This window comes from Oryctolagus cuniculus, chromosome 3 (assembly GCF_051225735.1).
Source record: "Oryctolagus cuniculus isolate XC-2025 breed Fujian yellow rabbit chromosome 3, ASM5122573v1, whole genome shotgun sequence".
In the NCBI taxonomy this organism is placed as follows: domain Eukaryota; kingdom Metazoa; phylum Chordata; class Mammalia; order Lagomorpha; family Leporidae; genus Oryctolagus; species Oryctolagus cuniculus.
The window spans coordinates 144,659,329-144,682,052 of record NC_142869.1 but is presented as its reverse complement, the minus strand read 5'-3'; the positions used below and the strand labels follow the sequence as shown (position 1 = coordinate 144,682,052).

The 22,724-nt window shown below is 39.3% G+C and overlaps 1 protein-coding gene across 1 annotated transcript in view; it reads right to left on the bottom strand.

Moving 5' to 3' along the window:
• Nucleotides 1-22,724, bottom strand: part of GNAI1 (G protein subunit alpha i1) — a 113,080-nt gene that overhangs the window by 7,607 nt on the left and 82,749 nt on the right. Inside the window, exons 4-7 of the mRNA XM_002712018.6 lie at nucleotides 19,819-19,976; nucleotides 15,214-15,342; nucleotides 5,955-6,084; nucleotides 4,361-4,514 (exon numbers count right to left, since the gene is read on the bottom strand). Coding sequence (XP_002712064.1) covers nucleotides 4,361-4,514; nucleotides 5,955-6,084; nucleotides 15,214-15,342; nucleotides 19,819-19,976 — 571 coding nt within the window. The remainder of the gene's footprint in view (nucleotides 1-4,360; nucleotides 4,515-5,954; nucleotides 6,085-15,213; nucleotides 15,343-19,818; nucleotides 19,977-22,724) is intronic.

Genomic DNA, 22,724 nt, shown 5'->3' with positions numbered 1-22,724 from the left:
AATGGGATTACTTCAACTTGAGAAGCTTCTGTACTGCAAAAGAAACACTCAGGGAAGTGAACAGGCAACCAACAGAATGGGAAAAATTATTTGCAAACTACACAGCTGATAAAGGATTAATAACCAGAATCTACAAAAAGATCAAGAAACTCTACAACAACAAAACAAACAACTCACTTAAGAGATGGGCAAAGGACTTAAACATACATTTTCCAAATGAGGAAATCCAAATGGCCAAGATACACATGAAAAAATGCTCAGGATCACTAGCCATCAGGGAAATGCAAATAAAAACCACAATGAGGTTTCATCTTACCCGTTAGAATGGCTCTCATATAGAAATCAACAAACAACAAATTCTGGAGAGGAAGTGGGGAAAACGGTACCCTAATCCACTGTTGGTGGGAATGTAAACTGGGAAAGCCACTATGGAAGACAGTATGGAGATACCTCTAAAATCTGAATAAAGATCTACCATATGACCCAGTCATCCCACTCCTGGGAATTTACCCAAGGGAAATGAAATCAGTAAACAAAAGAGCTTTCATGCCTCAATGTTTATTGCAGCTCAATTTTCAATAGCTAAGACATGGAATCAACCTAAATGTCCATCAACTGAAGACTGGATTAAGAAATCATAGGATATGTACACTATGGAATACTATACAGCAGTAAAAAATGAAATCCAGTCATTTGCAACAAAATGGATCAATCTGGAAAACATTATACTTAGTGAAATAAGGCAGCCCCAAAGTGACAAATACTATATATTTTCCCTGATCCATGAGAATAGTGCACCTAAAACAAAAGCTGTAGAACTGAAATTGACACTTGGAGAAACAATCACTTGAACAACCCTCATCTTGACTGTTGAGGAACAGTTTTTAATTTTAATTTTTTTCTTTTTTCTTCTTCATAGTATATGCTGAACTCTTAACAGAGTTAGTCATATGTATATAAAGTCAATTAAAAATTGATCTCAGTAAAAAATAAGAGAGGGAGGAGGAAGTTTGTAACTGTAAAGCTGTATAGTTCTGCATACAGTCCTATGGACTTACTGCTAAGGATACAGTTTAAAAACTTGTCATGGGACTCCAAATCCCATTAAATTGGTAGTAAAATGCCATCTTAATTGTTAAAGTGTTCATATTAAGTGTTAAAGTGAACATATAGATAGGATTAAGTGTTAAAGAGATCATATAAACAGCATCAAGTACCTGGTAATAATAAGAGACAGAATTAAAAAGGAAGGAATGTCCAAGATGGGAAGCAGTTCACACAGCAGACTCATAGAATGACAATCGCTATAATTAACACTCTAACCTCAGAATCAGCCCTTAAGGTTTCCTGGTCTGGCTGAAAGGCTTGTGAGAGCATTTCAGGCACAGAAAGCCAAGACACTGTGGCAAAAATATCCTACATGAAGGATCTCTGTAAATGAAACCCCAGTGGAAAGAAGGAGCCATTAAAGAAGGATGGATTTTTCTCTGAAAGGAAGATAGAACTCTGTTTTGCTTAAGGCCTTGTCCAAATACTGACAGAGTTTGTGGTCACAAAAGTCCTCCATAGCTTTTGCAACTCATGGCAAGAGCCTTGGGTGATCACTGACATCATAAAAAAGAGTGTTAATTGTTAAATTAACAACAGAAGTCACTATGCACTTACTCCCCATGTAGGACCTCTGTCCTTAATGAGTTGTACTATGAGAATTAACTGCAAATCTTGTTCTCAAACAGTACTTTATACTGTGTGTGTGTGTGTGTGTATGTGTGTGTGGGTGCAAACTGTTGAAATCTTTACTTAGTATAGAGTTGGTCTTCTGTATATAAAGTTAAACTAAAAATGAACCTTAATGAAGAATGGGATAAGAGAGGTGTAGGAGGTGCAGTGGGAGTGGGGGGTGGAAAGATGGGTATGGGGGAAGAACCACTATATTCCTAAAGTTGTACCTATGAAATTTGCATTCATTAAATAAATGCTTTAAAAAAAAGAATAAGCATCATATCTTAGAGACCCCACACCTTATATAACACCCTGTACAATATAATGTGACAAACAACCATAAGAATGTTTTATTTAAAATACTATCACAACATTACCTGTGAAACCCAGGATAGACGATGTAAATAGTACAACTATAGTCTTTGAATGAATATACATTTTTAACTGTTTTATGTTGCTATATACTTTCATCAATCATGGTTTATTTTACTTTATTAAGTCATAAGGTTGGTGCTCCTAAGTTCTACAGCAATCCACAGTGACTCATTGGCCACAGAAATTAATGTGACTGCTACATTGACAGATGTTTGCAGGAACAGCTTGCCCTGAGTGTCTAGCACAATTTTATGAATATATTCTGGGTATTCTGGGTAGCTGCTAAACTCTTTAACCCCAAGAGCTACAAGGGACATCTGTGAAGAAGTAATAAGTGCATCCCTTAACCTGACATTAAGTCTTACAAATAGCAAAGTATGTGTATGGTGAAGTTGTTTGGAATCAAGAACAGTGCAGATGAGACACAGGCTGAAGAATGGAGAATTGGGGGTGGGGGGGGGGGAGATGGCACTATAGGTTAAGCATCTGCATGTGGTACTGGCATAACATAGGGGCACCAGTTCGAGTCCTAGCTGCTCTACTTCAGATCTAGCTCCCTGCTGATGCTATGGGAAAGCAGCAGAAGATGGCCCAAGTGTTTGGGCCCCTGCACCTGTGTGGGAGACTCAGAAGAAGCTCCTGGCTCCTGGCTTCAGATCGGCCCAGCTCTGGCCTTTTTTGGCCATTTGGGGAGTGAACCAGCAGCTGGAAGACCTCTATCTCTCTGTCTCTCCCTCTCTATGTCTATAACACTGCCTCTCAGGTAAATAAATAAATCTTAAAAAAAAAAAAATAAAAGGAATGGAGAACTAGGAGGTTCATGGTGTTATTAAAAAGGTGAGAGGAGAAAGAGGAGAGACTTGAGGTGGGGAAAATAATACAAGGTCAGTTTGAGTTTCAATTGCTAAAAAGACACATCTATGTTCAAGAATGAATTGATAATGCAAGCTTGGGACTCTGGAGAGAAATTGAAGTGGCAGTTGTTTTTTCAAACTAGAAATAGCATCACTGCTTTTTTTCTTTTTTTAAGGTTTTATTCATTCATTTGAGAGGCAGAGTTACAGAGGGAGGGAGAGAGAAGGATAATCCATCTGCTGGTTCACTCTCCAAATGGCACAAACAGCTGGAGCTGGCCTAATCCAAAGCCAGGAGTCAAGAGCTTCTTCTGGGTCTCCCATGCGGGTGCAGGGGCCCAAGCATTTGGGCCATATTCTACTTCTTTCCCAGGACATCAGCAAGGAGCTGGCCACAGCAGAGAACTGGACTGGAAGAGGAGCAGCAGCCAGAATAAAACCAGCACCCATATGGGATGCTGGCACCACAGGCGGAGCCTTAGCTGGTTCCTGTTTGTTCTCCTTTTATACTTGATCTTAGCCAAAAGGCCAAGAAGCAATATGTTGTTCTCCTTTTAAGGTAGAGTTCACTTTTCTAAAATAAAATCTTACTGAGAAACCTGGTATGTCAAACCCACAAAAGTAGAACGACTCTGTTGTAGTGAGAGAGGAGTGGAAAGGCATGAAGGGTAGTGAGTCCTTCAATTCCAGGTACCTGCATTCAGCAGCAGCCCATGTGGGGCTCCAAGGAGCTAACCTACACTAAAACCAATGTTGCAGCCAAGTTCTTGATTTCACAGTCGGGGTATCATTAAGAACAGGGCAAGTTCACTGCTATATTCAAGACCAAGAGTTAATTATAGCCAACCCAGGAATGTACTTCAGAACAACTTTTCTCACTCAAGGGCATCTTCCAGGGCAGTAAACTCAAGGGCCATGAATAGTCTGGTTCCCAAAGTTGAGATCTTTTGTGAAATCGTCCCTGAATATCTGGAGAAATCTGTGGTTTCACTGAGTCCTGCTTCATTTCTCCCCTGACAATCATGTTTGCGCTCCTTTGTAGCAGTGTGTGGCAGGGCCATGGTTCCTTTAATAGTGTGAATGCCTTGGAGATTAGACAGCAAGCAGGCCTTGTGCATCACACATTACCTGATATGAGCTCTGTTAACCTGGTCAACAATGTTTTAAATTTTTGAAGGCTTGGAGTTGTCACGGAAAAGCACTTTTGACAGCTTTTCCTGAAAAGGGATGTTATTTTCAATAATCGCTTTCACATCTTAAGTAACTCAGAGTTTGATAAATAATTACCCAGAAGGAATATGAAGAATTACCAAGCCAAGAGACTCAAATCAACAACCCAATTTTGCCTTAGGGGATGTTTCACCTTGAAATATATGACTTGCTAAGTTATTTACCAAAAAGTAAAATACCTGCATATTCTGGATAGCAAATAGTGAGAGGGCTCTTTTTAATTTTTTCTTCAAAGAGGTCCTTCTTGTTTAGAAAAAGTATGATGGACGTGTCTGTAAACCATTTGTTGTTACATATGCTGTCGAACAATTTCATGCTTTCATGCATTCGATTCTGTAATAGAAAATGAAGTCACATCATCACTAATAGCAAAGATTTAGAGGACTATTTAAAAAATAACAAATATAATACAAGCTTATTCAGATGAATAATAGGTCATGGACCACAAAAATACATTTCTGCCATTTTAAGACAAGTATACTTTGAAACCCAATGAGCCCACCACATTAAATATTAGCAAAGGAGACTTCTAGTTCCAGTTTCCTGCTCTTAAAGGACCTGTGCTGAAAAGGAAACCAAGGAGCGTGGGCATCTGATACTGTGGTTAAGATGATGCTTTGGATACTACCATCCCATACCATGGGGCCTGGTTTGAAGCCCGGCTCCTCTGCCTACAACCCAGCTTCTGCTGTTGTATACTCTTAGAGGCAGCTGATGATGGGTCCCTACCACCAACATCGGAGACCTGGATTGAGCTTCAGGCACCTAGCTTTGGCCTAGCCCAGCCCTGGCTGTTGCATGCACTTTGAGAGTGATCCAATAAATAGAAGATGTGTCTCTCTCTCAAATAAAATAAAATAGGTTATTTTTGTTTGTTTGTTTCCCAAAACAAGAGCACTAAGGGGTAGGCATTTGGCCTAGCAGGAAAGACACACCCACATTCCATATTGGAGAGTCTGAGCTCAAGCCCCAGCACTGTTCCAATTCCAGCTTCCTGATAATGCACACCCTGGGAAGCAGGGGTGATGGTTCAAGCAGGTGGGTCCCTGCCTGCCATACGGCAATGTGGGATTGAGTTTTCAGCTCCAGTTTTACCCTGGACCAATCCTGGCTGTTACGAGCCTTTGAGGAACAAAGCAATGGATGAGAGCTTGCTGTGTCTCCCAAATAAAGAAACAGTATTTTTTACAGGGCACTGATATATTTAATAGCTTTTATATAAGAAAAACAAATGTGTAGTGTTGCATTTCACTTGACTGCACAGCCTGATTTTTAAAATATAAAACTCACATTTCTATCTATCCCTGTTCCCATTTTGTACTGAAGCTAATTAAAAACAATTGAGAATTTTAAAATTTATATTTAAAAAATTTTTCTGCATTGAAACACACAAGAAAATGACATGGCATCAGTATAGCATAACCTATGCGTAACAAAAATCACTACATGGGAGGAAGGGACACATGATGAAAAATGAGCCCTGGACGGCTATGGGCTGGCTTTATTTTCACTCGGGATGCAGACGGCAGATGCAGGAAAGGCACAGTTGGCAGAGGGCAGGATGAAATGGACTCTCCATCGTCTCCTCTTTTTCAAGCCCCATCTGTGCTTCTTTACCAGATTTCTCTTGAATGATGCAAGCATAAAAGTCAGTGGAAAGTGACGGAACTTCAAATAATTCAGGCATGCATCAAGAATTTCTCAGAAAAACTTCTGGAAACACATCCCTCTCACTGCGTTTCATGCCCCACCCCAGAGAGTGGCTCTACTTGCCATCTCTTCGTCTTCAGCCAGGACCAGGTCATAGTCACTCAGTGCCACACAGAAGATGATGGCAGTCACTCCCTCGAAGCAGTGGATCCACTTCTTCCGTTCGGACCTCTGTCCTCCCACATCAAACATTCTGGAAGGGGAAACACAAGGAGCTGACGTGAATCACACATTCTGAAGGCCCAAGGAGCTCAGAGAGACCACAACAGAAGCTCCAAATAGTTAAATGGGAAGAAAGAAAAAAAAAAAAGGAGAAAGACTTTTTAGGAAGAAAACAATGTCACAGATTGGTTTTCTCAAGTGGGGAAATTTTTTGATTGAAGGGAGGATACCTCTAAACAAAACATCCTGGAAACACAAGACATTCATTAACATGAGAACATTAAAAGAACATGAAAGCATATGCAAATGAATGGACTGCACTGTGTGTAGACACAGAGGCATCACAAGAAGCCAGTGGGCATCGCAGACACCGAAGAGTGCACATTCAAAGTCAGGGAGCACTGCAGGCAGAGGAGGGGCTCCCCTCTTCCTATTATAAAACGCTTTCTCTCAGAGGACTTGGAGATAAAGGACAGCCCATTCCAGGTAAGAAAGTACAGGACAACTAAATTACATCCACGTAGTGGCAAAGGGTTTTGTTACAAAAGGACAATTGTGGGGAGACTGCGTCGTGCCACAGTGGGTAAAGCCACCACTTGTGACACCAGCATCCCCATGAGAGCTCCAGTTTGAGTTCTGGCTGCTCCACTTCCCATCCAGCTCCCTGTGTCTGGGAAAGCAGAAGATGGCCCACGTATCTAGAGTCCTGACATCCATGTGGGAGACCTGGATGGAATTCCAGGCTCCTGACTTCAGGGTGGCCCAGCCCTGGTCATTATGGCCATTTGGGGAGTGACCCAGTAGATGGAAGACCTCTCTCTCTCTCTCCTCTCTCTCTCTCTCATTCTCTTGCTGTAACTCTGCCTTTCAAATGAAGAATTAAATCTTAAAAAACACAAAAAAGTAAACCCATGGTGCAGAAAAAAATGGCATATTTGAAATATAAAGAAGTAAATATAAATAGCCTAGCAACTGAGAATGAAAAATTCAGTTTTTGTACAATATACAATAGTAAATCATTCTGTTAGTGAATGATGTAATAACACAATCATACAATATAAAAACAATGGTTTTTTTTTTCCTACAAGAGTTTATAAAGATAAGCAAAAGTTAAAATCCACAAAGATTATATTATGCAACCTAGAAATAATCGCTTATGTAAGAGAAGCACTATGCAAACTGGTACATTTTTAAAGGCTCCATTTATCTAGATGGTGCACTAATTAAAACAGTCCCTATTTAATTCCCAGGCAAAAAAGAATTTTCCCTATGGAGCACTATTGGCCTACAAACTGAATCTAGGCACATCAACTACTACTGTTACCTTTCCCATCATTTAAGTGGCCTTTATTTTAGCTTTGCCAGTACATTCAAGTATGCTATATTATTCTACTGCATGATAAGTAAAAATGGATAGCATACATAAAGGACAGTCAGTAACACAGACCAAAGAAGAAGAAAAGAAAATAAATTGATTTTAACTGGAAACCATTTATTAAATTGCTTAGGAACAAAACTTGGGGGAAAAAGTAACTTTACCAAAAAAAAAAAAAATATCTTAATCTTAGGAAACTTTTCCAACCAAATGTCATCTACTCTCTGTCTAGCCAATACAAAATAACAATCCCACCTGATCACTTGACATTTTCTCTGTGATGGTTGATTTTGTGTTGTCTTGGCTGGCTGACCACACCATTATTTAATCTCCAGGTACTGCCATGAAGGTATTTCATGAATGTGATTAACATTACAATAAGGGGTTAGCACTGTGGCGTGGTGGTTAGGGCTACAGCCTGCAGTGCCGGCATCCCAGATGGGCTCTGGTTTGAGACCTGGCTGCTCCACTTCTGATCCAGCTCTCTGCTATGGCCTGGGAAAGCAGTAGAAGATGGCCTAAGTCCTTGGGCCCCTACACCTACGTGGGAGACCTGGAAGAACCTCCTGGCTTCGGATTGGCACAGCTCCGGCCATTGTGGCCAACTGGGGAGTGAACCAGCGGATGGAAGACCTCTTTCTCTCTCTCTGCCTTTCCTCTCTCTCTGTGTAACTCTTTCAAGTAAATAAATAAATCTTTTAAAAAAATCTATAATAAGCCTACTTTAAGTCATGAGTTGGTCCTCAGTACCTGTGGATAGGCCACATGCCATCAGCTGAAGGGCCTTAAGAGCAAAACCTAAGGTTTCCACGGTAGAAACAAAATTCTTTCTAGCCCTGTAAAAGCACTCGTGTGTAAGGTGCCTGGCCTATCCTACAAACTAGGGCTTCCACAGTTACATGAGCCAATTCCTTGAAACAAACATAATTGACCGGTTCTGTTTCTCTGGAGAATGCAGAAAAACAAATGTGAGAGCCAAGAGAGAGGTGCTACTTTAACATATGCCTAAAAATGTGAAAGTGGCTTCGCAACTGGGTCATGGACAATAGCTGGAAGAATACTGAAGTACCTGGCAATTATTCTGAAGAGACAGTTGGTAGAACTGTGGACATTACAGGACATTCTGCTAAGAGCTCAGAAGGAAGAAGAGAGAAGAGAAGAAAAGCTACTGTCTTGGAGCACACAAAATCATCACCAACAGTGTTGGGAGGTACGTGAATGTTACAGGTACTTTTAATGAGGTCTCAGATGTGAAAAACAAGTTGTTGCACCCTACAGAAAAGACAATCCTTGTTATAAAATGACAAACAGCTGGCTGACTTGTGTTCTAGTATGGGGTGGAAGGGAGAATTTGTAAGTAATGAATTGGGTTGTGTGCATCTCATTGTAACTTTTTGTCTCATTTAACTTCTGAGAATAATTTCACTTATTGTTTGTATGATGGGTATTAAGCTCAAAATGAAGGAATTGTATATTAAAATTTAAGAATTCATATTATCAGCTGTGACTTGGCATTTATGAGTAGGTTTTTTTTTTCCAAAGAAAGCTTTTACTTAAGGAATACAAACTTCATGCATTTCATAAGTACAACTTTAGGAATATAGTGATTCTTCCCACCACACCCACCCTTCCACCCACATTCCCACCCCTCTTTTTCCTCCCTCTCCCATTCCCAGTCCCATTCTCCACTAAGATACATTTTCAGTTAACTTTATACACAGAAGACCAACTCTATACTAAAAGAGTTCAACAATTTTCATGAAAAAAAAAAAACTGTTTATGGGTAGTTTCTGTTTGGATTATTTAGTTTTAGTTAAAGAATCACAGTTTAACTTTACTGTTGCTGGATACAGAGATAAAACATTCTTTCTGATATGAAATTATTATAATACAGGAGAAAATTCCTTCTCTATAGTAGTATAATGCGAACACCATATGCAGTGCATGAGTTTAACATTCAGATATGGCTACCCGGCTTTGTACTAGTTGGTCTTGATCACAGTGGTGACAGATAACAGTCTAAGTTAGCATACCTTAGGATGTCCCTCACGGTCTACTGTAGCCTCTAAAATACCTTAGGGAAACTCACATTCATTCCTAATGACGCTCATCAAAAGTGCCAGCTTTTCATATGAAGGAGAACATTCTATATTTTTGTTTATTAAAAAAAGGTTTGAAATTTTAAATACCAGTTGAAGTATGGAGGTGTTTCTAAGTCATATCTGGAAGAATAAGTGATGCTCTGTGCTTTATCTGCCTTGTCATTGAAAATGAAAGCAGCGATACCAATCGGTGTTTCTGCTAGTTATCTGAAGTTGCAGAGAAATCAATGCAAGGTTGGAACCACGCATTGACAATGACAGTAATTTAGCAGAATTCAAATCCAAAATAAGAGAAAGTTTATCTGAAGTTGCAGAGAAATCTGTTTATCTTTAGTTTAGGAAATCAGAACAGTAACTACACCAGAGGCTTATAAAATTTGGCCTCACCCAGGAACCCAAACTGAACAAGATTAATGAACTTCCTGAAGCATCATGTTGAAAGTCGATGGAATCTCAGTATTTGCTTGATGGCAAAACTACAACTGTGAAAAGACAAGGATGGAAGTGAAAAGTAGGGTTTAGAGGCCGGTGCTATGGCATAGCAGGTAAAGGTGCTGCCAGGGCCAGCATCCCATATGGGTGCACGTTCAAGCTCCGGCTGCTCCACTTCCAATTCAGCTCTCTGTTATAGCCTGGGAAAGCAGTGAAAAATGGCCCGTCTGAAATCAGGAGCCTGGATCTCCATCCAGGTCTCCCACACGGGTGCAGAGGCCCAAGGACTTGGGCCATCTTCCACTACTTTCCCAGGCCATAGCAGAAAGCTGGATTGGAAGTAGAGCAGCTGGGACTTGAACCGGCACCACATGGGATGCCAGCACTGAGGCAGCAGCTTTACCTGCCAACTGCTTGGGCCTGTGAACCCATGTGGGAGACCCAGAAGAAGCTCCTGGCTCCTGGATTCAGATTGGCACAGCTCCGGCCGTTGCAGCTGCTTGGGGAGTGAACCAGTGGATGGAAGACTCTGCCTCTGTTTAACCCTGCCTTTCAAATAAAAAAATAAAAATAAATCTTTAAAAAAAAAAAGTATGGTCTGGAAGTAAATGTTCAAGAGTGCATCTAGCCATGATGAACTGTGAACTTTACAGTCAGACCGCCTGAAGTTCTGTATAATACTGATTTAACATTTGCACTGTCATTTTTCAGCACTTAGAATTCTCACCTTTATGGCATTTTAGAGGCAATAATTCACTTGAAGTTTCTTCAAGCAAGACTGTAGTAGTCTCTTTTGAAGGATCATAATGTGTTTGCCTAGCTATGTGATACAGGAACCTACATCCTCACTTGCTAACCTCAATTCCATGCATTTTCTTCTTTGACAATACTGGTTAGAGGTAAGCCCTTATCTGAGCATTACTCACCCTTTACATTTGCTTTGAGAACACGGTCTTTAAAAACAAAGCAAACAAAACACAAGAAACTAAGGTTCAGTAGGTTCATAAAAGAAATACATTTTAAAGCCTCATTGCAACAGTGAAGTTCCTTATAAGTAAAATCACTTTATAGTTTTAAGATAAACAAGGATCCCCAGGTCAGATACAGTATATTATATGTGAAATCAGAGTACTAAGTTTGGTTATTTAATATTCTAGAAGCAGTAATAAACAAAATAAAAGGAGGTAAATGATTTCAATAAACATAGTATTAGCAGAAAAAAAAAAGTTCACCAGGGCTTACAAGAGAATGAAAATGGAAAAAGAATTAAAAGCATTGCAATATTGTACCATGCATGAAAGCATGAAGAAAATATTGCCAGATACACCATTCATGACCACTACTCATATATTCACTTAAGATAGCAGGGCTGGGTTTAGTTTTGGAGGGATGGAGTGGGAATAGGGGAGAACAGTCATGGAAAATTTAAACTAAATTTTATTTCTCTGAAAAAAAATCCAATCATATGAATCATCGATAAATGAATGACAAACGGTAGTAACAGATGTATAATACTTAAAATGTGCATGGAAGCAATCAGAATTGCATCTATTTAACTGTAGGCTTTCTTGCTGAGATGAGCTAATAATTGTTTGCTTTTATCTCTGACTAGGAACCTTTTTCCAAGATGTGTTTAGAAATTCTGCTTTATTATCATCACTGTTTCACAGCATTGGTGTCAACTGAAACAAAGTCTCATCCATAATTCACAGTGAAGCCTTACTTAAAAGGATTATCTCAAATCATAAAGCTTTTCATCAGAGTAAGAGAGAAAAGAGAAAATGATTTCAGCAGCAACATAGCATCCTCTACTTGCAAAGCAGAAGCAGATAAATTATTTTTCTTGACAAATAAGAATGATAACAGTTTTTTGTTTTGCTTTTAATCTTAATTTATAATATTTTTGGTACTGCAGGGATGCATCAGAGTATAAGCAATGGGTTATATATACAGTTTTGTGAAGTCTGAATTTCTACAGAGAAATTAAGAACCTGCACTAAACATAATTGAAAAGATATATCAGAAACAAAAAAAGAATGATCTGATTCCTCATGCTATTAAAAATGAAATCTTAGAAAAACATAGGAAAGCATGAAAATTTTTATAAAGAATAAAAGAGACCCTCAGTGCCTTTTCTAAAATGATTTTCTGTAGTGCCAACTAGGGTGTGCTCAGCTGGAGCCACCTTACAAAGTTCTGCAGGTGCAAGAAGGCTTTTGATGCCTTCCCATGCACAACTGCAAATGCAACCTTGCTTAAAATCAATCCCAATCTTGCACAGTTAGAAATTTTTAAAATACCTATTTAAAAAAAGCTTTAAAACTGACTGTCAAGGAACAATTTACTATTTTATTTCTTTTAGTATATTTTTATTCTACTTAATACCATTGGTTGAACTCTAATTAACACACAATTATTCTTAGGCATTTGAATTTAACTGAAAAGTGATCCCTGTTAAATATAAGAGTGGGAATAAGAGAGGGAAGAGATGTACAGTTCTGCACATGCTCAATCGGACTTACCCCAAATGGTAGAGTTAGAAATGTGCCAAGGGATTCCAATTCAATCCCTTCAAGGTGGCGTGTACCAATGCCATCTTACTAGTCAAAGTGATTAATTTCAGTTCACAATTGACCATAATGATAGATCTAAGAGTCAAAGGGATCACATAAACAAGACTAGTCTCTGCTAATACTAACTTATAGGATTAAAAAGGAGAGAACCATCCAACATGGGAAGTGAGATACACAGCAGACTCATAGAATGGCAGATGTCCTAAACAGCACTCTGGCCTCAGAATCAGCCCTTAAGGCATGCGGATCTGGCTGAAAAGCCCATGAGAGTATTTTAGGCATGGAAAGCCAAGACACTCTGGCAAAAAAAAAAAAAAAAAAAACAACAAACAAACAAACAAAAAAAACAAACAAACAAACAACAACAAACCTAACTGAAAGATCTCTGTGAGTGAGATCCCAGTGGAAAGAACGGGCCATCAAAGAGGGAGGTACCTTTCTCTGAAGGGAGGAGAGAACTTCCACTTTGACTATGGCCTTGTCAAAATAAGATCGGAATTGGTGAACTCAAGAGGCTTCCATAGCCTTGGAAGCTCATGACAAAAGCCTTGGGTGATTACTGACGTCATAAATAAGAGTGTCAATTGTTAAATCAACAACAGGAGTCACTGTACACTTATTCCCCATGTAGGATCTCTGTCCTTAATGTGTTGTACTATGTGAATTAAATGTAAAATTACTACTAAAGCAATACTCTATATTTTGTGTTTCTGTGAGGGTGCAAACTGTTGAAATCTTTACTGAGTAAATACTAAGTAGATCTTCTGTATATAAACATAATTGAAAATGGATCTTTATGGAGAATGGGATGGGAGAGGGAGTGGGAGATGGGATGGTTTTGGGTGGGAGGGAAGTTATGGGGGGAAAAAGCAACTATAATCCAAAAGTTTACTTTGGAAATTTATATTTATTAAATAAAAGTTAAAAAAACTGCAATATTTAATTCTAGCATTTCTCTTTTATATTTTTATTTCCAAGAATCTTTATACGGCTTAGGTACTGTGTGGGTTTTAAAGTAGGGTAAAGAGCCTGTTTACCTGAAGCAGGGGCTGCCTCTTAGTAGGGCCTCAGGATCATTCAAGGGCTTTGTGACCAGGGTACTTTCTGCTGGATGCTGGACCAGCATTTAGAAAAAAAATGGCATTTATGTTATGAATGAATTTATGTTATGAGAAGTTACTGGTTTTTAAAAACACAATTTCCACAGGCCCCTTTACTTAGTTTCAACGAGCAGAAACAATAATGCTAAGGATGGGTGTGAGTTGGAAGAACACTTGTAAAGTGCCTTTAACCTGCATCTTTTAAGATCAAGTCACACCACAACGGTCTGGGATTTCTATGGAGACACTGAAGTTTTGTTCTGGAAGAAAGTCCTGAAATGTTAATTATCTTCTTTATGTATACTATTGTCTCTATTTTAAAGATTTATTTATTTGAAAGGCAGAGTTATAGACAGGGAGAGCCAGGGAGAGAGATATCCATCCACTGGATTGCTCCCCAAATCCCAAGTGGAACCCAGGTGCCTGAAACTCCATTCAGGTCTCCCATGTGGGTGACTGGCCCAAGCACTTAGGCCATCTTCTGCTGCTTTCCCAGGTATATCAGCAGAGAGCTGCATCAGAAGTGGAGCAGCTGGGACTTGAACCAGTGTTCATATGGTATGCCGGCACAGCAGATGGCAACTTAACTTGCTGTACCACAACACAAGTCCCAACTGCTATGTCTTTATATGAAATATAGAACCTCTTTTTGCATCATTTTGTTGTTGCTAACTAGAGTTAACTGGTCAACAGATGGATAACAATGCATACTGAATGGCAATTTTGATTGGTAAAAACTGTTATCAAATAAGTAGAGCATTTAGCAGAAGAAAAGTCAGGCTACCTAAACCTAGATGCAGTTGACCTGAAAGGGAAAAATGGATTAAACTAAATTGACTGCAAGGGTTGTATAGATAATACAAGAATCTGGAAATAAAATATTTGTGTCTAATCCAACAGTTTTCCTTAAACCTTGAAAATTGCCACTTCTTTCTATATGCAGTTCTGGAAATTTGCATGAAATACAATCTTCAGCCTGCTTCATTCATTACAAAATGAGGAGACTGGACAAAATGAACTCCAAGACCACTCCCATGTTGGAAAGATACAACTCAGTACTTCTCTGCTTAGACCTCGGTAAGTCCTTAGTAAGAACACTTAAAATTAAACAAACACTTTGCAACATCAAACAGTGCAACCATAAGTTTGTTTTCAGTAAAATTTTTCATGAAAAAGTTTTAAAAGGCACCCTTCTTTTTAAACATTTCCAAAAACAAGCATATATTCTATCAATAAAACTCTCCTTTTTACCTAAAGATGAACAGCAATGCCTCCAAAATATACTACAGTGTATTAGAGTAGTATTTTCTATCTAGAAATAGAAGCCGAAAACTACGTTTACTGGCATCATTGAAAAAAACTATAGACCAAGGGAATTTGCTAGGCTATTTTTCTTAAATAACAATATTCTTCCTAAAGATGCTTCTGTTTTGTCTTCTTTCACCACAAAATTCTTTGTTCAATCATCTGAGTTTTCTGACTGTAACTGCTATGTTACAAAAATCTACCATCATACCTTTTATTTCCAAAACAACTTTATATTTCTAAATTTATAAATCATATTTTGATTCTACTCACTTAAAATGAAGATCTTTGAAAGTAAAATGGGTTTCAACAATTCCTGTAGTTTTCACTCTAGTTCTGAGAACGTCTTGCTGAGTTGGGATATAATTGGGTTGTGCTATTCTGTCCAAGTCATTCAAATAGCTGAAAAAACAAACAGCAAAACAACATGCTAACAGTAAATACAGCCAATAAAGATCATCTAATAGGGAGAGAAAAACACAGGCAATACTCTGCAGTCACTGGGAGGTTTAAAATTTCTATGTAATGAGGTAAAACAACCAATTTAAGCTTAGAGCTTACGTAACTCCCATTGAAATGAAAATATTTATACTTCTCTGGCCACAAAGGTCTTTCACTATTTTTAAAAACTATACTTAAAGACAGTGACTAGCAATCAAAGGAAAGACGACAATTTTTTTTTTTTTTTTTTAATGCAGGACTGCAACCATGAATCTCTTTCTTAAAATCCATTACACTTTCTGGATGTAACTCTGGACTGACGTTTCAGATGTTTTTGTAGAAAGTGTCAAAGTCTTTTTGGAGAAAGCACTGAGGAAACCTGTGACCCCAGCCTGGATGAGATGCTGTCTCTTTTCTACCTGCTGTTACACCCAGGGAAATACGAGGCACGCTTCCTTATCCGGTAGTTTTACTGCTAAGTATCGATACTGTACCTCTTAGTTTGAGTCACTCATAAGTTTTCTTGTCAGGGATACAAAGCATGTTAAGACAGACAAATGTAGTAGATGGGGCAGGCACTTGGTGTAGCAGTTAAGATGCTTGCTGTAACACCAACATCCCTTATCAGAGTCTCCACTGCTGACTGCAGCTTCCTGGTTGGTGAAACCCTGGGAGGCAGTGCGTGATGACTCAAGTGGCTGGACCCCTGCCACCCATGTGAGGGACCTGCACTTTGCTTCTGACTCCACATTCTGCCCACGTGCAGCTCAGACCTTTGTGGGTATTGTGGAGACAGGATCTCTGTCTCTCTGTCTCTGTCTCTCTCTCAAGTGAATACAGTTTTAAAAAATGATTAAATGTAGTGGATCACACCATGCAATCTAAGACAGTAAATTTCTTAGTGTCAAATTAAATGGTGCAGTTACTAATTCATAGGAAGTCAGGAAAGAAGAGAGTAGTGGAACATAAGATAGAAGGTCATTTCCATCAGGAAAGGCTGCAATCAGAATGGAGAGAGGAACAGTCGTGTTTTTTTGGAGGGTAAGGCCACTACTAGGCTATGCATAACCTTAAACTAGAAGTCAGGAATTAGTCCCAGGGTAAGCCGAGTGAGGAGCATCACTCCAAGCAACATAAGGCCAGGTACAGAGGGACACCAACTATGGCAGCTTTAAATTGGCAGTACCCTGAGAAACCGTTGATTAGCCATTTGGAATGTGGCCTTATGAAAAGAAAGGAGCTTGCTCAATATTTGATTTATCAGAGATATGGTTGGAATACTGTATAAACACTTTAGTAGTAACAAAAGCATTCTAGACAATCAGATATATATATATATATATGTATATGTATATGTGGCATCGATATTTGAACACAGAGACAACAGCTTGAGTTGCTGCATATACAGAAGAGAATTCTATCATCACATTGACTGATGACAGTCCCCCAGTACAGTCTCTGATTTGTTTTTTTTAATAAGATTTATTTATTTTGAAAGACATGAAGTTACAGAGAAAGATCTTCCTTCAGTTAGCTCACTCCCAGGATGGTCATAATGGCCAAGGCTAGGCCAGGCCAAAGCCAGGAATCAGGAGCCAGGAGCTTCATCTGTGTCTCCCATGTGGGTGCAGGGTCCCAAACACTTGGGCCATCTTCTGCTGCTTTTCCAGGGCTATTAGCAGGGAGCTGGATGGGAAGTGGAGCAGCCAGAAGACAAAACATATGCGATACTGGTGTCAGAGGCGGCAGCTTTACCACTACACCCAGTCTCTGCTTCGATTCTGTATACATATAGGGACTTCAGAAACTTTGTGGAAAATGTAATTCCAAGACAACTTTATTTGGCATAATAAAACTTTTGAAATCTATCCATCATTTTTTCATCATGTATACTTCCCAGGAACTTTCTGAAGACCCCTTTTATAATGTTGTACTTTACTGTTAAGAAAATATGATTTGATAAACAAAAGAAGCCATGGCAAGATTTCACTAAAATAGTGAGGTGTTATTTAAAATGTACTCTAGTCACTCACATATTTTTTTACATAAAAGCTCTATGGTCTCTAAAAATAATGCACATTTATATTTCAACAAGGCAAAAAAAAGAACAAGTAGTATTTTGAGAAAGTCTAAATCGTCAGACAGGCCTGAGGGGGTGAGGATGCATCTCTCCACCTCCAGGCAAGATATCCTTTAACCACCAGGGAGAAAAAGGCTTCCACAACTTCCTTTGTTCTTGAAAATTGGCTCCATTACTGCCATTTTAAAGTCAGAAGTGCTAGGCATGATATAAGAGGGAACCAAAGCAACAGGTTTCTCACTGCATGTACTAGCAGCTTGCAAAGGAGAAGGGTCTTAGCCAAGAGACTGAGGGGGTCTGGCAGTCCCCCCATTTGACAAGGAAGGGGTCTTTAATCTATTTTTTTTCTGTTTTGACAGGCAGAGTGGATAGTGAGAGAGAGAGACAGGGAGAAAGGTATTCCTTTTGCCGTTGGTTCACCCTCCAATGGCCGCCGCGGCCAGCGCACCGCGCTGATCCGATGGCAGGAGCCAGGTGCTTCTCCTGGTCTCCCATGCGGGTGCAGGGCCCAAGGACTTGGGCCATCCTCCACTGCACTCCCGGGCCACAGCAGAGAGCTGGCCTGGAAGAGGGGCAACCGGGACAGAATCCGGCGCCCCAACCGGGACTAGAACCTGGGGTGCCGGGTTCTGAAGTGCCAGCGCCGCAGGGAGGATTAGCCTATGGAGCCGCAGCGCTGGCCAGGAGTCTTTAATCTATCATCCCCTAGTAGCACTCCTTAATTTTTGAAGTAGCTCATTTTGCTGGATGCAACAGAGCATTGTCTCGCTAAAACAGTGATTTCCGTTTCAACCTTATTGCAGGTGCTGGTGGTGGCAAAGCAAACACTATGGTTGACAGGAGAGTTCTGTTCTCCCTCTAGGTGATTTTTCCAATTTGTCTTCTAAGGTCTGTGAAGTCTAGTTTATTAATTCATCCATTATTAAACAAGATAATATCAAATTGACAACGGTGTGCCAGGGTGTATGTAAAAACAGACACTGGATCTACAGTGTATTGGCAGGGCAGAAAATAATCAAATAGTCACAATGTAAATATAAGTCAAATAAATTGAAAACTAATGTAAACCTGAAGCAAAAGAAAATGGCATTATGAGTTCCTAAAACTCGGAAAAAAAACTTCCTAAAACATGGAAGCAAGGACCTGCCCAGGGGGCCAACATGCATTTCATGTGGAAGGGAGATACCACCTGCAGAGATGATTACAGAAGCAATAAGATAAGTCACATATACATATAGAAACCACATATGTAATTCATATGTTAGAATATTTAACATATAGGTTAAGGAAATCAGAGTAAAGACTGCTAAGGGTGATGTAGTGGTTTTATATTATTTATCTGCTCACACCTGGTATGTGCTCTGACATAAAATAATGAGGTCCTCAGGAGCTGTACCCTATTTGTTTGCTTTTCACCGTGGCAAAGTGCATGCATCGACCTAAACCTATCAATACCTGTCATCTTCTGTCTAATCCTGGTTTATGTCCCTAGAAGTTGATAGAACACAGAACGACCTGGGGCAGTAGAGTGAATGCACAACACGCATCCTAAAGACTGAGGAACACTGGACACACCACAGCTGATATTACTGACTCTGTATGTGTGTGTGTGTGTGTGTGTGTGTGTGTGCGCAGTCAACCAGGGAAGCCACCACTTGTGGTTTTTTGTTTTTTTTTTTTTTTAATTCTCTATAGATCAACAAACAGAAAGCTTCCTAATTAGGTTTTATCACAACTTGCTCTGCTAATTTTCTGGGGCCACCACCTGGATTATCTGGGCAGGTTTTCTCTTCCCAAAAAACGGTAGTTAAATGTCTGCAAACAGTGCACAGGGCAAACACAACTGAAAATTTCCAAATGTGCAGCTACTTTCCTTAGTGAGGAATTATCTTGTGACCACCAGGCACCTCTTTAAAGTATTCCTGCTTAAGCTTTCTGTCACAGACAAGCAGCTTTTCGCAGGCACCATGAATGTCATGAAAACACCCTAAATCAGTTAACCCCTATCTGGCTAGCTCCAAGTAAACTAGAGATACACCCAAATTCCAAGTGAATTTTGGGAAGTTCTAATTACCTTCCTGGAAATATACTGGGAACAGTCCCGTTCTGCATGTTTCCAATAGAGTTACGTAAGTACCAATCTCTGGAGACACCACTGCACACGCAGGCAGCAACTGCACTGCTGGCTACAAATACACACCAAAGAGGCAGAGACAGTTCTCAAATATTGTCATGCTGCATATCCTAAGTTGCATAAGAATGTGTCAGCCAATTCTGCAGTAAAACTGCCTTGGAGGTAAATTTGATTTGCAAGTAATTATTCATGATTGTTGAGCTCTGAAGTTATGATTACTTACTACGCTGCCGAGTCATTAAGCTGGTACTCGCGGGATCTGTTGAAACAGGCTTGCACACCGCTATCCTTCCACAATCTCTTTATCACTCCGGCGAGTTCTGCAGTCATAAAGCCTTCCTCAGCAGCTCCAGCAAGCACAAAGAGTTGGCGGGCATCATCCTGCACATCCAAAGGCCATTGTTTTAGAGGGTAAAAAGGGAGGCATTAGAGACATAAAGGAGCACGGGGAGCACTATAGATAAAAACTATACAACAGTGACCTTCCTTTATGCTTTTTTTCACAGAAAGGTTCTAACTTTTTTTTCCCTCCAAAGTACCAATTAAAAAAAGAAAAAACTGACTTAACCAAAACAATGTAATCACAAATCCTAAGTCTCTGTTCTGTGGCATTAGTGATACCTCTCAAGGCATCAAGAAGTGGGAAGAATGACTAAAATGACACTTCATGAAGGGGATGTCAGCCAATTGCCCAATGACTCTTGTGAACTGAAAATGATCATTTTTTGGGAAAAAGACAAAAGAACTTGTGTGTCTTATTCCTCCCTTTCAAAATGGTTCTAATAAGAAACTGATAACACTTTTAGAAATTACTTTAGAATATACTTTATACGTGCAATGTAAGCACAGAGAAAGGAGAAATAAATGTGGAGGAAGAAGGATTACTTTCACAGAATGAGATTTCTGGGATACCACAGAGTATGTATTTAATATCAGTGGGGTGGCAGTTGAGAGATGTTTGTTAATCCACACACAGAAAAAAAAAAATAATCAGATCTGGAGTAGAAATATTCATGATGTAAACAAAAAGACATCATGTAAAAATTTCCAAGTGAAAGTCTACTGGGTAAAAAGTTTGGAGGCTAATTTATTTTCTATTTTTTTAAAAAATGTAGTCAATTGAGAGGTGTACTTGTACGTGCATGTGCACACACACACACACACACACACACCCCTCCCACCTGCTAGTTCACTCCTCAAATGCCCACTGTATCCAAGGCTGGCAGAGACTGAGGCAGGAACTCAATGCAGGTTTCCCACATACATGGTAGGAATCCAATTACTTGACCCAACACCGTTGCCTTCCAGGGTTTGCATTAGCAGGAAGGTGGAGTCAGGAACTGGAGCTGTTGAACCCAAACACTCAGGTATGAGATGCCAGGAGTCTTAACTATGAGGCTGAATGCCAGCCCCACAGCTACTAATATTTATAGCTATTCAGAACAACAAGTGACAACCCCTCTAGATCAGCATTGTCCAAAAGAAATACAGTATGAGCCACTAACATACTCTAAATTTTCTAATAGTTGCATTACAAAAAGCAAAATAGACAAAATAAACACAGAAACCTATACATAAAGATATCATTTCCACATATAACCAATATAAAATGAGATACAACATGACATTTATAATACCTATTAAGTCTCTGAAATCTGGTATGTACTATATACATACAACACATCACATCTCAATTCAGATTAGATGTAAATATATTCAATAGCCACTTGGAAAGCAGCCACCATTCCTTAATTTCCAAGTAATAGCACAGTTAATTAAAAAAAAAAAAAAAGACACAGAGAAAGGGAGAGAGGTGTAGGAGGGAGGGAGAAATGTGAAGCAGCTCCCTTCATCCATTCCAAGAGATTCTTCAGAGCCCAAGACACACAACTGTGTGTGTTAACCAGGTGGACAACCCAAGGGCCATTCTTCTGAAGCACTGTGGCAGATGCCTATTCAGTGATGGAAAGGCACTGTGGTCACATGGACAGAGGAGAGCTTTTGGTGACATGGGCCAGTAGGCTGTACTAGCTGACAATATAAATTCAACCTCTTGCCAATACATCAGACATTTTCTTTCCAGTGGGAATTCATCATGAAAAATAATTAAATCTCTCAGCATGGGAAGATATTATTCAAACATGTGTTTCCCTTTTTAGTAAATCACAAGAGAAATACAAGCAAGAAAGGAACATGTGGACCATCTCCTCAGTCAACCCTCAGAATAGGGTTTTGAGTCACCTTTAACACCATTAACAGTTCTAGTAAACAGTTATCCAGTAGTCCAGATAACCAAAATGAGAGATTTCTACATTTGACCATTTTTATGCATTAAACTATATCAAGCATAATTTCTCTACTTGTCACTTTGGCAGGTTTTTAAATGAGCTTTAATAAAAGTTTCTTGGAGCTTTAGAAACTGTATTTATAAAGTGCACTTTCTCTGAGGCATTCAAAAATGACTTTTTTTTTTAAGGTTCCATATGTAAGGAGATCATGCAATATTTTTCTATGTCCTCATGCAGTATTTTATTTCTATGTTTGCTTATAACACTTTGCATATGTCCTCTAGGTTAAAAACAAAAGCAGGTCAAATACACACACACACACAGAATAAAACAGTGGTGCCCAGAGTCAGGGAAGGAGAGGAAGTGGAGCATATGCGTCATAGGACCTGAGGCTTGCATCAGGTGTGCAGGATGAACAAGTTGAGAGACCACCATATGCAGTATGAAGACTATAGTTAAGAGCACTGTATTACAGTAAGGATTTCTGCTAAATAAGTAGATTTTCAGCTGCTCTGATTACCACACAGAAAGTACACTGTGAGATGATGGGTATGTTAACTTGCTTCACTATAGTTACCATTTTACGTTTTTATCTTGTAAAATGCTATAAGCCTTAAGTATACACAATAAAATTTTTTTTAAAGCCACTTTTTCACAAAATGTAAACTCGCCTCTTCTTGAGAAGCTAACTGGAATACACAATTCCACATCATACCCAGGCCACTCAGATGTCTACCTACAGCTTTCAGGTCATATGTCTGAACAGGAAGGCACTGCAGAAGTTATTTTACTTAATCATTTGTTTTACATAGTAAAAAACTCCAAGATACAAAGAGATTAT